General features: G+C 38.4%; 1 protein-coding gene across 1 annotated transcript; it reads right to left on the bottom strand.

Moving 5' to 3' along the window:
- Positions 1–5,200: 5,200 nt before the first annotated feature.
- Positions 5,201–13,653, bottom strand: LOC134673659 (zinc transporter 7). The gene is made up of 3 exons (XM_063531668.1): positions 13,165–13,653; positions 12,233–12,450; positions 5,201–7,627 (listed from the first exon to the last, which is right to left on the bottom strand). The coding sequence occupies exons 1-3, from the start codon at positions 13,352–13,354 to the stop codon at positions 7,001–7,003; spliced, it is 1,035 nt and encodes a 344-aa protein (XP_063387738.1). The 5' UTR covers positions 13,355–13,653; the 3' UTR covers positions 5,201–7,000.
- Between the last annotated feature and the right edge of the window lie 553 nt (positions 13,654–14,206).

The raw sequence follows: 14,206 nt of genomic DNA, 5'->3' as shown, positions 1-14,206 counted from the left end.
TTCTTGTACTGTGACTACGGCCCTCAGTACCAAGGAAAGGGGAGAGTTGGACCAACCTAACTCGGCGCTGACTTTTTTTGAGTGACAATGTGAAGGTGCCATTATACCTAAACGTCATATTCCTAGGAAAATGTACCCTGGCAAGGCATCATGTCAATAGAAAAATTTCATATTCAAAATTTGTATGGGACGTCGGCGCCAATTCGGAAAAACACAGGTTTTTTCCAAATTGGCGTTTTTCTACTGACAAAGATGGTTTGCCAGAGTATATTGGGCGGCACTTCCACACTTATCACTGTAAGAGTCAGTGTGGAGTTAGATGGACTCCACTATCCGACTTGCTAAAAGTAAACGGATAGGCCATGGCTGGGTCAAAAAGTTAAGAGATCCCTTTATGTAGGGCGGGTTGCACAATCGACGTTAAATATGGCGCCAACTGTCATTCTATACGGGACTGTCAAACTTTTCATACAAATAAAAACGACGTTGACAAACTGGTGCAACCAGCCCTAGGTGGTGCGTCTCGTATGCGAGATTCGCAACTTTCAAGCGATATTTGATCGGTCTATTGAGTTTTGTACCTCGAAAATATAAGGCCGCGGACACAACGCTAGCGGCAAGTCAAGGCCGTTCATACAGTCGCCTAAGATATATAGGAGCGGTCGAGGCGCTCAAAAACATCTGAACACGCACTCTAACGCCTTGGCAATAGAAGCGTGTTCAGATATTTGTGACCACCTTGGCTGCTCTGATATATCTGATCTATACATTGCGCTCAACCAAATGTATGAACGGCCAGTCCGCAGCCTCACGGAGCTCGCATGCGGCGTACCATTTAATTTAGCCTTAAGGCCGGTAGGGGGCGTATGATCATCCGTAAACTTTATCGCAATGTTATAGTCTGACAAAAAAAGAGTAGAAATTAAAAAGTGGCAATACTGTAGTGTTGTCCCATTTTCTTATATAGATTGATTTGAAAGGGACGGCACTACAGTATTGCCACTTTAATTTCTACTCTTTTTTGTCAGACTATAAAGCCGTAAAAGACTTCCGCACCGCGACCTTGGTGCGGTGCGGTAGTCTGTTACGGCTATTATAAGGTTTACCAATTATCAATGCTGTCAATTTTTTTAAAGTCCAAATTAGTTTGTATTATTTTTGTATCCAATCGCAGGCGACTTATGACCATCTCTCCCACACTGATTTAGTGTGAAAAGGATGAACTGAGACTTTCAGACCAAAAGTTGAGATTTGGTTATTCATCTCTTTCATTCTTTTCTCTACTGGAACAGTGTGAGAGAGAGACAGTAATAAGGATTCAATTTATGAGTGAATGCCACTTTAATGGTTCGTTATTTAGAACAGGATATTATGGACTTTTTATTGTTAGCAGATCAAATGTTACATCACAGAATGCAGTTGACTCGTTTCTGACAAAATTCTAACCTCAAAAAACTTGATTTGAGCTAAAATGCCTACTTTTATTTATTTTCACCACACCAGCTCGGAAAGGCTTACTTTGCACTTCAAAAACTGATAGCAAAGTTGCATTTTATTCACATGTGAGACAAAGTAATCAAATGCAAATTTTGAGTTGGTTTCTTATATTGCTGGCAGAAATGACTTTTAAATGATGATTTTGGATGATAAATGTTTAATAACATTCATTTGGATTTGATTTTGTTTGATATTTTTCAATTTAATATTTGCTTCAGGTTGGTGAGGTGAAAAATTTTGTGTTTCACTCGGGGGGCAAATTTTGTTTAACCCTCGTGCTTTGAAACCCTCGCAACGCTCAAGATTCCATTTCTTTTGGAATCTTTCGCTTGCTCGGGTATCAATATTAGCACGAGCGGTTAAACAACAACTTTGCCCCCTTGTAAAACAAATAACTATTTACCTCTTCTTACCTTTTAATGACATCCTAATATTATAAATGCGAAAGTAACTGTCTGTTATCTCTTCACGCTTTTTAGATCGTAAACTGATTTAGATGAAATTTGGTATATTAGTTTGTAGCCCTAGTTTGAGTCCCGGGAAGGATATAGGGTAGTTTTTATCAACCATCATCATCATTCGACGCAGAGGAAATCGCGGGCAGATGCTAGTTATTTATATAACAGTTTTCATTTCTTTGCGCCTGTGAACGGGTTCCAGCGGGCGTTCTACATCACATTAAAGCTCTCCAAAGGGCCTCTACGTGTTGTATCTATATCCCCACGCAAGCCTATTAAAAGACCGGGTTTTATAGGTCCGTGAAATCCAAAACAGTTTTCAGATAATAAATCAATTTTGAGGTTAGAATTTTGTAGACCAAGTAACGAATTGACTATAGTTTCTGTCTATTGCAGTGTTATAATGAGTTTTATTTCGATTCTTACCAATAATCATTATCATTATGTAATTGATTACATTGTTGTAAAGAGTTGCGTATATGTCAATGTGTTTCTAAGAATGTAAAAAAGTTGTACGAAACTGATATACTTAGTTGTTTTATTAGGGATCCGTACCCAAAGGGTAAAACGGGACCCTGTTACTAAGACTTCGCTGTCCGTCCGTCCGTCCGTCTGTCACCAGGCTGTATCTCACGAACCGTGATAGCTAGACAGTTGAAATTTTCACAGATGATGTATTTCTGTTGCCGCTATAACAACAAATACTAAAAACAGAATAAAATAAAGATTTAAATGGGGCTCCCATACAACAAACGTGATTTTTGACCAAAGTTATTACAACGTCGGGAGTGGTCAGTATTTGGATGGGTGACCGTTTTTTTTTTTTTGCATTATGGTACGGGACCCTTCGTGAGCGAGTCCGACTCGCACTTGCCCGGTTTTTTTTATGCACAGTCTATCCTATGTATGGGCAAAGAGAATTTAAATAGAGGCATATTGTGCGTGCGCGTTGGATGGTCTGCCATCCAGGGCTATAACTGCGAAAATCGATGTTCGCAAATTGCGGGCATTTTTCTGTCACTAATTCCTTCATTGGAGTAAAAGAGAAAGATCCCCGCAATTTGCGAATTTCGGTTTTCGCGGTAACCCCTCTGTGGCCTGTATCAGAAACTTATGTGCACATGTACATTGCCAAAGCGGGTCTCTATTGTTTCCCAAATAGTTTTAATCATAATGCCCATAATGTATTGTTTGTTCGAATTTTCGTGAGTCATAATTGGTTTTTCTCAGAAACGCGTAAATTTTCAGGATTGCTATTAAACAAACCTAACCTATCTATAGAAGAACCTTACGAAAATCCTGAAAAGTTAACGGTTTCAGTTTTATGACTAACGATAATATGACAAACGTTACATTATGACTTAAAACTTTATGGGAAACAAAGGGACCCCTGTGCCAAAACAAGTGCCATCTACCGTTCTCGATGGTACGTTTCCTTGTGCATAGTCGGTTCTGCCATCTTGTAGGCTACATCCTCGCTACATCGGAAGCAGAGAGGATATAGGGTAATAGGGTATACGAAGTTATATATGTCTCTGATCGGAAGCCTAAACGACACATTTACGCCTCGCAGCAAAAATCTGACGGCTCCTATGCTGCCCCCTATATTTCATACACGGAGTCTATTCTGCATCTTTCTCTGGTTAGGACAAAAAAAACATATTTCGGTAACTTAATTTATTTATAAAAACCTTAGTTACTGCTACCGAGGATATACTTATAGGCATGGTGAATCAACTTTTTTTGTGTCTCTGGTCCCATTTAGACGTGGCTGAATTAAGATGTGATTTTTGCGGTATTTGGTCGATCGACTGAATTCATTGTACTCTGTAGTTAGCAATGTATCGAAAATTTATTGATTTTAAACTTTTATTGCACAAAACAAGTCAAAAGTAGAAAAAGACGGACTTAATGCCTCGAGGCATTCCCTACCAGTCAACCAATATTTCATGCAAGTTCTCGCGATGTGTAAATGGGGAGTTAGTACAGTAGGTACATTATATTAATGTACAAACAGCAACACTCCTAACTACATCGGTGGACCTTATTACATAACGCATAAGGTCCACCGATGTACAGTTAACAGGGTGGGCGATGGTACCCCATGCTGTACAGTCACCTGCAATAATATGTTACTCATCGAAGGCCGCAAAAATATGTGACACGCTCTTATAGCTCTACAAATAAGTTCGTGTCATATATTTTTGCGGCCTTCGTTGTGTAACATATTATTGCAGGTGACTGTACCTATAAGAGCTTGTATTCCGTTCTAACAATTTGCGTTAGGTACTCTTATCCTATGGCTCTCGGGACAGGGCGAAAAAAATTGATCGACCCAAATGCATTCGGAAAAATGTGACCATATAACACAGGCGAAATACAATCCGCCATTTTGAATGCCCACTATTGCCTAACATATTGCAAAATAAAATATAAAAGTAATTTTAATACCGATTTGGTAACTAAGAAAATCATAAATAAAAACAATAATTTTCTTGATTAAGTAATTTTAATTTCAGCGGACCAATGCAACATTATTTAAAAAACTTTTTTGGAATAAGTTTTTTATTAATTAGTACTTATTGCACATTTGTAAAAACTCATATTTAATTAATGCTATTAACCCATTTAGTGCCGGTGACATCGATTTTGTGTTATTTTTGCCCCGCTGTGATGTCCTTGACGCCAATCGGCATCATGTTTACAAAAACGTCTGCATCGGGGAAAATTATATATCTAAACCTGTTTCTACATCTCGGATATTAAAATGACAGTTTAATTGGCTAATTTACTACGCAAAATGTCCCGCGCTTTTATTTTGTATCAAAATTGCAGATATTACGTCGTCATTTTTGTATCTGGGATATGAAACGCAGATTATCTTTCTCATATGATTAGGTGCGGATCATGTATGTACTATTAACTATAGGATAAAACATTTAAGAAAAATAACTGTGACTATTGTATGTACCGCCGGACCACTGCCAAGTACCTATAGGTACTGTCAAAAACAATTTACATGGAATGCAAATTCAAAGATAGGGCATCTATATACCACAATAGCCCTTATAGCCAAATATCGGCGTATAAACTAAAAATGAACTACTTACAATACAATAAAATGAATATAAACGCCTAAGTAATTAAAATATACAAATATAAAAGAAATTAATCAATTAGCTTTGTAAAAATATCAATCATATTATTTCAGCTCTGAAATAAATAGGAAATGCATAAAAACATAATATAAATGAAACAATATATTTAACGTGAGTGAAGTGTCTGTAATATTTCGCCATGTGTCTTTTTATAATTGTTGTAATGCATTTCCAACAAATGCAACAAACAAAGGGATGATGTACTTAAATAAAATTTTGTGCATCAGAAACTTACATAATTCCATGGCTTGCGTACCAATAATTCTTTTGAAAACATACAAAAATGATAATTTCTTAAATAATTTCTAAATGGAACCTTACACATAGGGGTACATATTATTATTGCATTTATTGAATGGTACTGTCGGTAGCGGTACATTAGAGTCAAGGTCGATTGCACCAAACCGCCCGTCCCCGTAAAAGCGTTTGCTAAATTTTATTGTATGGGAAGTTTCATATTTCATACTTCACTCTTGAGAGACCGGCCTTTATGGTTTTTTGTTTAAAAAGTTACGTTGACAAAAGTCTACGTTGGTTGCGATTATATCATCAGTCATCGTGGTCATCACTATCTAGTACGTAAGTGCGAGAGTCATGCATGATGCGACCGACGATAAAGGCGCAACCATCATATTACTGCCGGTTAACAGCGTACTAAACAATTTTATACAATAATAAATAATTAAATAATTTTATACAAGTAATTTTGGTTGAAAATGCATCTTCAAAACAATCATAATTGCATAATAAATAAATATCAAAGCCACAAACATACAATTTTACATTCACCTAGTTCAATATAGGTACATATTTACGACTTCAACTTACAGTAGAATTTATGGAACAGTCTGTAGGTAGGTATTTACTTTATTTAGATAAAATATCACAAAAAATATTACAAACAGACCGAGATTAATCTGCACCGATTTTGAGAGCACACGCAGCACTTGCAAGTGTTATTTAAATCGTCATACTTTGAAATTATGACATACAAATAACAAGTGCACTGCATGTGCTATCAAAATCATTGCAGACTTATCTCCGTCTAACACTAGTAAAATGTCTGAAGAGGTATGAATTTCGAGTGATACCTAAATAACGAATACGATCATTTACTTTTAATACTAACCAGACCACAATATAAATGTAATTCAGCTACATTTGTGTTTGGCAGCTGATTATATTTTTTTTACAAATTTATTAATATACTACAAATGACAATGTATAAAAGGTATAAATCTAACCCTTTCAACATCTTTTTATTAGCTTATTTGTGACAAGTTGGTGGCAAGGAAGGAAGTGGAATATTGGGAAGATGGTGATAAAAGCGAATAAAATTGGATGTACAATGTTAATAGGTTAACCTACCTACTTAAAAGTAACTTTACACATTCGCAGCAGTCAAAACGAGCAAATTAAATACCTTTTTACAGATTGTAACATGTAATTTGAAATGGATTTGCACCTCAAATCCAATACAACTATATTCTCTTATCACAATATTAAATAAATCCTCATCAGGATAATATTTTTTCTAACTGCACCATGTATAGAGTACTGTACTTAAAAAACTGTATACACCTAGGATTTTCATACTATTTTTATACCCATGGACCTCTATTCTGTTATGTATTACCAGTTTATTTATTTACTTTGAAGGTGTGTTATCGTAATATACGCAATAATTGTTTTCGAGACAAAAAATATAAAAATAGATTAGCCGGGAAGCGACTAAAACGCTGTATTTGAATGTGTTTAACTAGTAAACAACTGCACCATGTAGCGCCAAAAAAAATCAATTCGGCTTTGAGCCAATACGTAACCTTTGTTGAGGTCCATGGACAACCTTGAACGCCAACGATGCCTAAAGTCAATATTAATTTACGATCAGAGCGGGGAATAGTCCAATTGCACCGTCAAATGCTTAACACCAGCTTCTCTAAAAATCCTAGCGGTCTGCTCCGTCACATACCGCGGATCCACTTCCTTTGCCACTTCTAACTTGAGGGCCCCAACATGCACATCACTGCACAGAGTCCAGAAATGAGGCTCCTGCACCCCGTGGACCCCAGCAAGCCCTACCACTCTTGTGTACAAGTTTGGTAACGCGCGCTCTAAAGCTGTAGGAGTCCGTTGCATTAAAACACCGGCTGAGTCCCGCACTAAAGGTATAACACTTCCAGCGATGAGTAAGGCTATGGCCATGGAGCATATAGGATCTGCTCTCATCCAGCCGAACATCCTCATTAGGATAGCTGATATGATAACCCCAACTGAGCCTAGAGTGTCAGCTAGCACGTGTAAGAAGACTCCTCTCATGATGGCGCTCCCAGCTCCAGTGTTGACCTCCTCGTCATGGCTATGTCCATGGCCGTTGTGCGAGTGGCCGTGGCCGCCGTGGGAATGCCCATGGCCTCCGTGGCCGTGCGCATGGCCGTGGTGGAAGGCGTATATGCCCACCATGTTGACTAGGAAGCCCAGGATTGAGACGAGTAGGAGCCGTTCGTGTTTGACCTGAAATAAAATATTTTAAATATCAGGTAACGTAAAAAATTTAAAATTCTGTAGGCAGTGGCATAACGTGAACTAATTTAGCCGTGGGCGAAGTCGCATCTGGAAGGCCCTTTTTTACACGACTGCCCAAAAAAAGAGTATTGTTTTTCAATGTGTATTCCCAAGAAGAAAAAGGGTTGGCTTTGGGGGGCCCCCTCAAGTGCGAGGGACCGCTTCGCCCACGCCCAACTACGCCACTCTGTCTGTTGTACCTAAGGACTCCTATTTAAAGGTATTTTTAGTGGATATTTTTTATTGTATTCATAATCATTATACATTACGAAAAGTTTAAAAAAAACGTGTATTATGTTTTTATATGGTGCTGAGTGCAGATGATTCGTCATACCCAGGGAGGTTATGACGCCGATCGGCGTCACGATCACAATCGCACCGAGCGGGTTCATATCCTAAATAAAATCAACACGCATCTCCATTCAGTTAATATCTCTATGACTTGTAAAGAGTAAAATGATCCTATTTGGCGAATTCCCATAGCAAGCGGTTTCCCTTGCAAAACCAAGCTAGAAAAAATCTTGATGATAACTATTAAAATTGCAAACGTGTACATATTTGTGAGCACCTTGGCCGCCCCGGTATATCTGTCATATCTGATGGCGACTGTACCACAATCCAAAGAAAACCGTATAACTTATCTTCAACTTATTACTCAACTAGGTACTCGTAGTCAAGCACAAGTACAAAGCCAACGGCCTTCAATTAGATTTCTAAATGGGTAGGTAATTTCATAGCTTGTATTCTATAAATGGAATTAATGGAACATTGCATTACACTACAATCTCGTTTTCTTTACAAACCTTTAGTGTAAGTATAGGTAGGTTTTTTAAGTTTGATGTCGAAACGCTAAATTTGTTTTTGAACATAATAAAAAACACATTGACATATATCTAAGGACTGGCCTTACGGCAGGCGTGGCTCACTCCGCGATTTAATCGCTTTGCTACAGGTAGTTAAAAGTACATCCGTTCGACCCCAGTTTTGGGGTTTGCCATAAGCCGCGCGTGGCGCTGTCGCCACCTAGCGGCCATATCTGTGCTGATCGTGACAGACGCGTTTTGTTAGAGAGTGAGTCTTCTGTACCTAGTACTATTATTTATTCTGTGCTTACGGGCAATAAGAATGGGGCATGAATGGGGCCAGTACAGCGGTGTGACAACGCTACAAGGTCCACCGATGGTCAGTTAAGAGGAAAGGCGACGACCGGTTCTCCATGCAAACGTAAAAAAACGTCCCCATTTTCCTCTCTGGACTTTGACAGTATGGAAAATATTCTTGCACATTTTTTTTCTAGTATCTAAAATTTGTATGGAACTCTTATAATAATCAAAAAATCTAAGAGTCAAACGAAGGGGCATAGCTATGATCAATATACATCAAATTGTATATAAGCATCATTTCTATAATGTGAATATCCAGAGCTCGGAGTAATTAACAATGGAGCCGGCATTAACAGGCGTTCCCCTCTGTCGAGAATAGGCGGCCAATGGTCAACCACATGTCAACCATATGTATGGACTGACGTTTATCTGACATGACGTACCTATACATTTGATGTGCCCCTCCCCCGCAAAAAACGGCAGACTATTTTGTACCGAAAATTTTAGACATGGCGTCTCCGTTGGTTATATCCTCTAAGATCCAGAGAGGAAAATGGGAACTATGTTTTTATAAAGAAGCGGTCGTCCACTTAGGCCCACTTGCACCGTCCCACTAACCCGGGGTTAAGCGGTTAAACCGTTAACCTAGTGTCAAATTGTACTGGTAACCATGGCAACTCCAGGTTTAACCGGTTAACCCCGGGTTAGTGGGATGGTGCAAGTGGCGCTTAATGAAATACCTACAATTGATTGATCAGACTATTATTAAAAGACAGACGGGGAAAGTACGTGCTGGTCGATTGTTACGTACGAACACGTGCCGATGGAATTTCGACATTATGTCAAGTGTAATAGTGTTGACATTTACATTGGCGTTGCGCAAGCTAAGGCAGTCAATCTTAAAATATGGTTGTGTAGTCGCCATCAGGCCGCGTAGCCAAGATGCCAATCGCTTACGCTCCGTAGCGATCGAAACGCAACTGTCACTGTCACACTTATGAGGAAGAGTGATAGAGAGACATAATGCTTTTCGTTGTCGAAGCGATAGCGATTGTAACCTTGGCTAGGCCGGCTGATATATTGGAGCGGCCAAGGTGCTCACAAATATCTAACCACGTCTCTATTGTCAAGGCGTAAGAGAGCGTGTTCAGGTATTTTTGAGCACCTCCGCCGCTCCGATATAACTAAGGAGTCATCCATTAATTACGTCACACGAATTTTTAGGTTTTTTGACCCCTCCCCCCCTCCTTGTCACACTTGGTCACATTTGGCAAACCGGCAAACCCCTCCCCCCTAGTGTGACGTCACATTTTTTCTACGAAATCGCCAAATCGAATTAAGTACCCCTAAGTATTATTAATATTTTTAACAAAATATTTTTGACGATATAAATATTAGTAATTTTATAACCCAAAACTGCTTATGAAAGAAAATTAAACGAATAAAAACGATTATCGTTTTAAAAACATGTTATTTAAATGTACAGCGAATAAAATAAATTAAATAAATTTTCGGTTACTGATGAAGTTAAAGTGACGTCACAAAGTTTGTGTCTCCCCCTCCCCCATGTCACAATATGTCACATTTTCTTGACCCCCTCCCTCCCCCTAAACGTGTGATGTAATTAATGGATGACCACTAATGGCGACTATAAAGGGGGTGATGGGCTACATCTACATCTACATCTACATCTACATCTAAGGGGGTGATATTTAATGTTGTGAGGTCTCTCAAAAACAAAATGGGTTTCTAAAAACCCCATTTGAAATTGAGTATCCATTTGCAAAATATTCATAAGCTTAAATTTTTTTATTTAGTATGATTTATAAGCAATTATTTGATTTTATATATGATTGTATCTAAAATGAAGTAAGATGGAGTATATAAATGTAATCCAAAGATAGAGCTGATAAGGGTAATTTACACAATTTAAGCACCAAACACTCTAAAACAGTTACTTATCTCTTGATTCTCTAACTTAAGCAACTGCTTGATAACTTCTGATAGGTACTTATCTTAATTAATGGTTTCGTCATTTTGATAACATTAAAACTATAAACGTCTGGCATTTAGAATTGCTTAGTTTGAAATAGTTAAAAAGCCCTGCCTGAGATTCCGCACCATATAATATGAAATATTATTATTATTATTTGATAATATATATACCACTTATCATAGGAGTACATCTGCAAAGAAGTGTATGAAGCAACCAATGAAAAATATGAGGTGGCCTTCATCAGCCCCAGGAGTGGGACGCATATATGATACATTCTATCTAATTAAGTAATTATCAATGCTCGGAAAAACGCCCGGCATTTTGAAAACATGGTCCTGTTCCGTACAACTTACGGCCTGGCCACGACATTGGTCTAAGGCGATCGGCGGCGGCGACCGGCGGTAAGTCGCAAAAACAATAACCCGGCGACGCATAATGCATGCCACGAGCCTTGTCGCCGAGCGGCAACGCGCGCGGCGTGCACCGGGCGACCGGCGGCGGCGGCGAGCGGGGAGTGGCGCGACTCGAACATTTGTATCGGGCAGCGCGGGCGATGCCACGACTTTAGAGCGGCGCGACGAATCGAGCGGGGCGATGCGAAACAAAACATTTTGTTTTTTTTTTCGAGCGACATGGAGACGGAAGGGTTTATTATTGAAATTTTAAATGTACTTTCGCGTATTTAAGTATGTTGTGACGTCTCCACACTTATTCTTGTGTATGTACTCGTTTTTTTTGGTGCTTTATATACAATATATAAAATACTAAACTAGATATAAATAAATTTGTCATCCTGTATTTCACCCATTGACAAACAATGAAATATATTCTAGGCAGTTTTGAAAAAAAAAGCATGATTTTAAATACGTCTACGTCCCAGCCGCTCCTAGTCGCTGCCGCCGCTACTGAAAGTACGTAGCATGCCTGGCGGTCGCTCGCGTTTGCCGCGCCGCCAGTCGCCCCGCCAGTCGCCTTAGACCAATGTCGTGGCCAGGCCGTTAGACTTCCTTATAGCAATGTTAACGATTTAAATATGCCTCAATGACATCCGTAGACTGCTAACAAACATATTTGACTCATAATGGGACCTAAATTATGGTTATGTTTCCAAAATGACGGGCGTTTTCGTCCAAGCCTTGTTAATTTTACAAAAAGCAACACTCTTAACTGTCCATCAGTGGGCCTTATGCCATTTGTAATAAGGTTTACCGATGGACAGTTAAATATAATTTTATCCCTAAGGATCAGTGGCGGATTTGGCCTAAACCGGAAAGATATTTAGGGGCTGCAAATTGTGACATAAAATTAGCTGATGATAACAAGAAATAACTCAAAATTTAGTTAATATGATAGGTGCTGAGAAACGGGCAGCTACAGGGCCTGGCGCCTAGGGCGGCAAAGACTGCAAATCCGCCACTGCTAAGGATAATAGATAAGGTTTAGATATTAACTTACCTCCGGAGGCTCAATAGCCCTCTCCACCGCCTCGCTCATAATAAAGAACGCTATAAACAGGAGGAAAAGGCCATTCACAAAGCCAGCGACCACCTCGGCCCGCGCGTATCCGTACGAGTAGCGCTCGTTGGACCGCCATTTTGATATCACGGAGGCTGCCAGGCCCGCCACCAGGCCTGTGCAGTCAAAGAACATGTGGAATGCATCTGATATTAGACCTGGAAGAAAATACAGGGTGTTAAACGCTGAACCTAATGCATGAAATAAAAAATATTTGTTTAAATTTGAACGTTAATAGCTATCAATAGTTGAAGATCATTATCCGCATATATGGCTACATATGCAGTAAGGGGTTAACATGCAAAGAGTTTGTCTAAGCTAACTTTGCACTGGTTTGAACAGAACAAAGTGATGGAGTGTCATTATAAACATCATATTTTCATAAAAATAAATGTTAATGATGACATTACCACACTTTGTCATTGAAAATAAATAGAAAATACGATGCATAGTTATTTTGGTCATTGGTGCATTGTAACATAATAATTGTGTAGGTACATTTGACATCAAAAAGGTATTTAATTTTTTTTCCTTACTACAAAGGAGTAAGCACTGTAAACAACTCAAACAGGGAATAATAATTATTAACAAGAAGAATTCACAATCACATAAGCTACAATAATGAAAGATTTAATTTATGTAGGTAATTAAAGTTCATTTTTTCCTGTATGATTCAAGAAGGATTCTCAAGTAATGAAACTTTCCCAATGTTACATTCAAATAATTTCGGTTTATATCATATCATAAATATTAAATTTACACAAGAAGCAGCTAAATAGGTAAACATATGCTACTTGCTTGGCATATTTACTAACAGGAACAGTTTTGAGGAACTGAATGAGGCAAGCAAATCAATATCCAAATGCACTCACCTAAACTATTTGTCCAAACACCATAGAACAGCTCGACGAACGCGAACGACAAGTTCAGTATAAGGAATAGGAACAAATTCCTGGAATTCTTATCAGAGTAAATTAGTCTGAACCAATTCGTCAACTTGTCGCGGAGCCCGGCGATACGCCCGCGCGGGAATCGGGTGTCCTTCTGGGTCAGCGGCAGCATCTTGGAAACTTTATCTTGGAATAGGGAAATCCCACTTTACGTCATATTTTCAACACCGAAATATACAAAAACCGAGACACTGCATACGTGTACGAGAACTAAACTATTCTAACCTAAGCCGTAGCTATATGAAGTGAATACTTGAAAGTAATTCGGTTATTGAAAGGGTTCTGTTAGTTACGAGCGCGCCCTAATGGAGTAATGCATGTTTTAATTGAGATTTTATTAATATTAAAAGCCCGATTGCATCGTGCCGTATCGCCGAAATCTGGCGTTCATTGACAGCCAGCGTAGCACTTAATGCACAGGCAACACTAAAAATCATATGTCAAATGAAAATTGTTGCCACCTTTTAGGCAATATAAATAATTAGAAATCTTTATTTATTTAATTCAACATTTATATTCAGTATTTTATAAACCACTTTAGGTATTTCGGCGTAGGAATTTAAATTATTAAATAAAGAACACCAACATTTTTCATACCATGACAGACAGAAAAACACTAACCACTTCCTGATTGGGTATTTTTTTCTAAAGAGGAGTTACAGCCAATCAAAATAAGGGATGAAAGTGATGAGTTTGTAAACGAAATCATATTTTTGATGAGTCATAGACTTTCGAATGACACTCGTTTCCGGAATAGTTAAGGAGAACTCTGTGTCAAATTTATATAAAAATTTGTTTATGGCATAATATTACAAAAAATATAATTTTATAATTTCTTGTTTTCTGGTTATGAAAATGTGTAATAAATGTTAAGTTATTCGTTGTATGCTTTGGATTTGCATAATTTCAAATAAAATCTTTTAGAAAAGTACAATATTCCGCTTTCCCGCCAACTTTTTAAATT

This window comes from Cydia fagiglandana, chromosome 18 (assembly GCF_963556715.1).
Source record: "Cydia fagiglandana chromosome 18, ilCydFagi1.1, whole genome shotgun sequence".
Taxonomy (NCBI): Eukaryota; Metazoa; Arthropoda; class Insecta; order Lepidoptera; family Tortricidae; genus Cydia; species Cydia fagiglandana.
This window is presented reverse-complemented; position numbering and strand designations above follow the sequence as displayed.

What these genes read in the sequence shown, in the direction of transcription:
- LOC134673659 (XM_063531668.1), bottom strand. Translation starts at nt 13,354, where the DNA reads ATGCTGCCGCTGACCCAGAAGGACACCCGATTCCCGCGCGGGCGTATC. An exon ending in TGTTTGGACAAATAGTTTAG is followed by an intron (nt 12,451 to 13,164) that starts GTGAGTGCATTT and finishes ATTTTCTTCCAG; the next exon opens with GTCTAATATCAGATGCATTC. An exon ending in GGGCTATTGAGCCTCCGGAG is followed by an intron (nt 7,628 to 12,232) that starts GTAAGTTAATAT and finishes ATTTTATTTCAG; the next exon opens with GTCAAACACGAACGGCTCCT.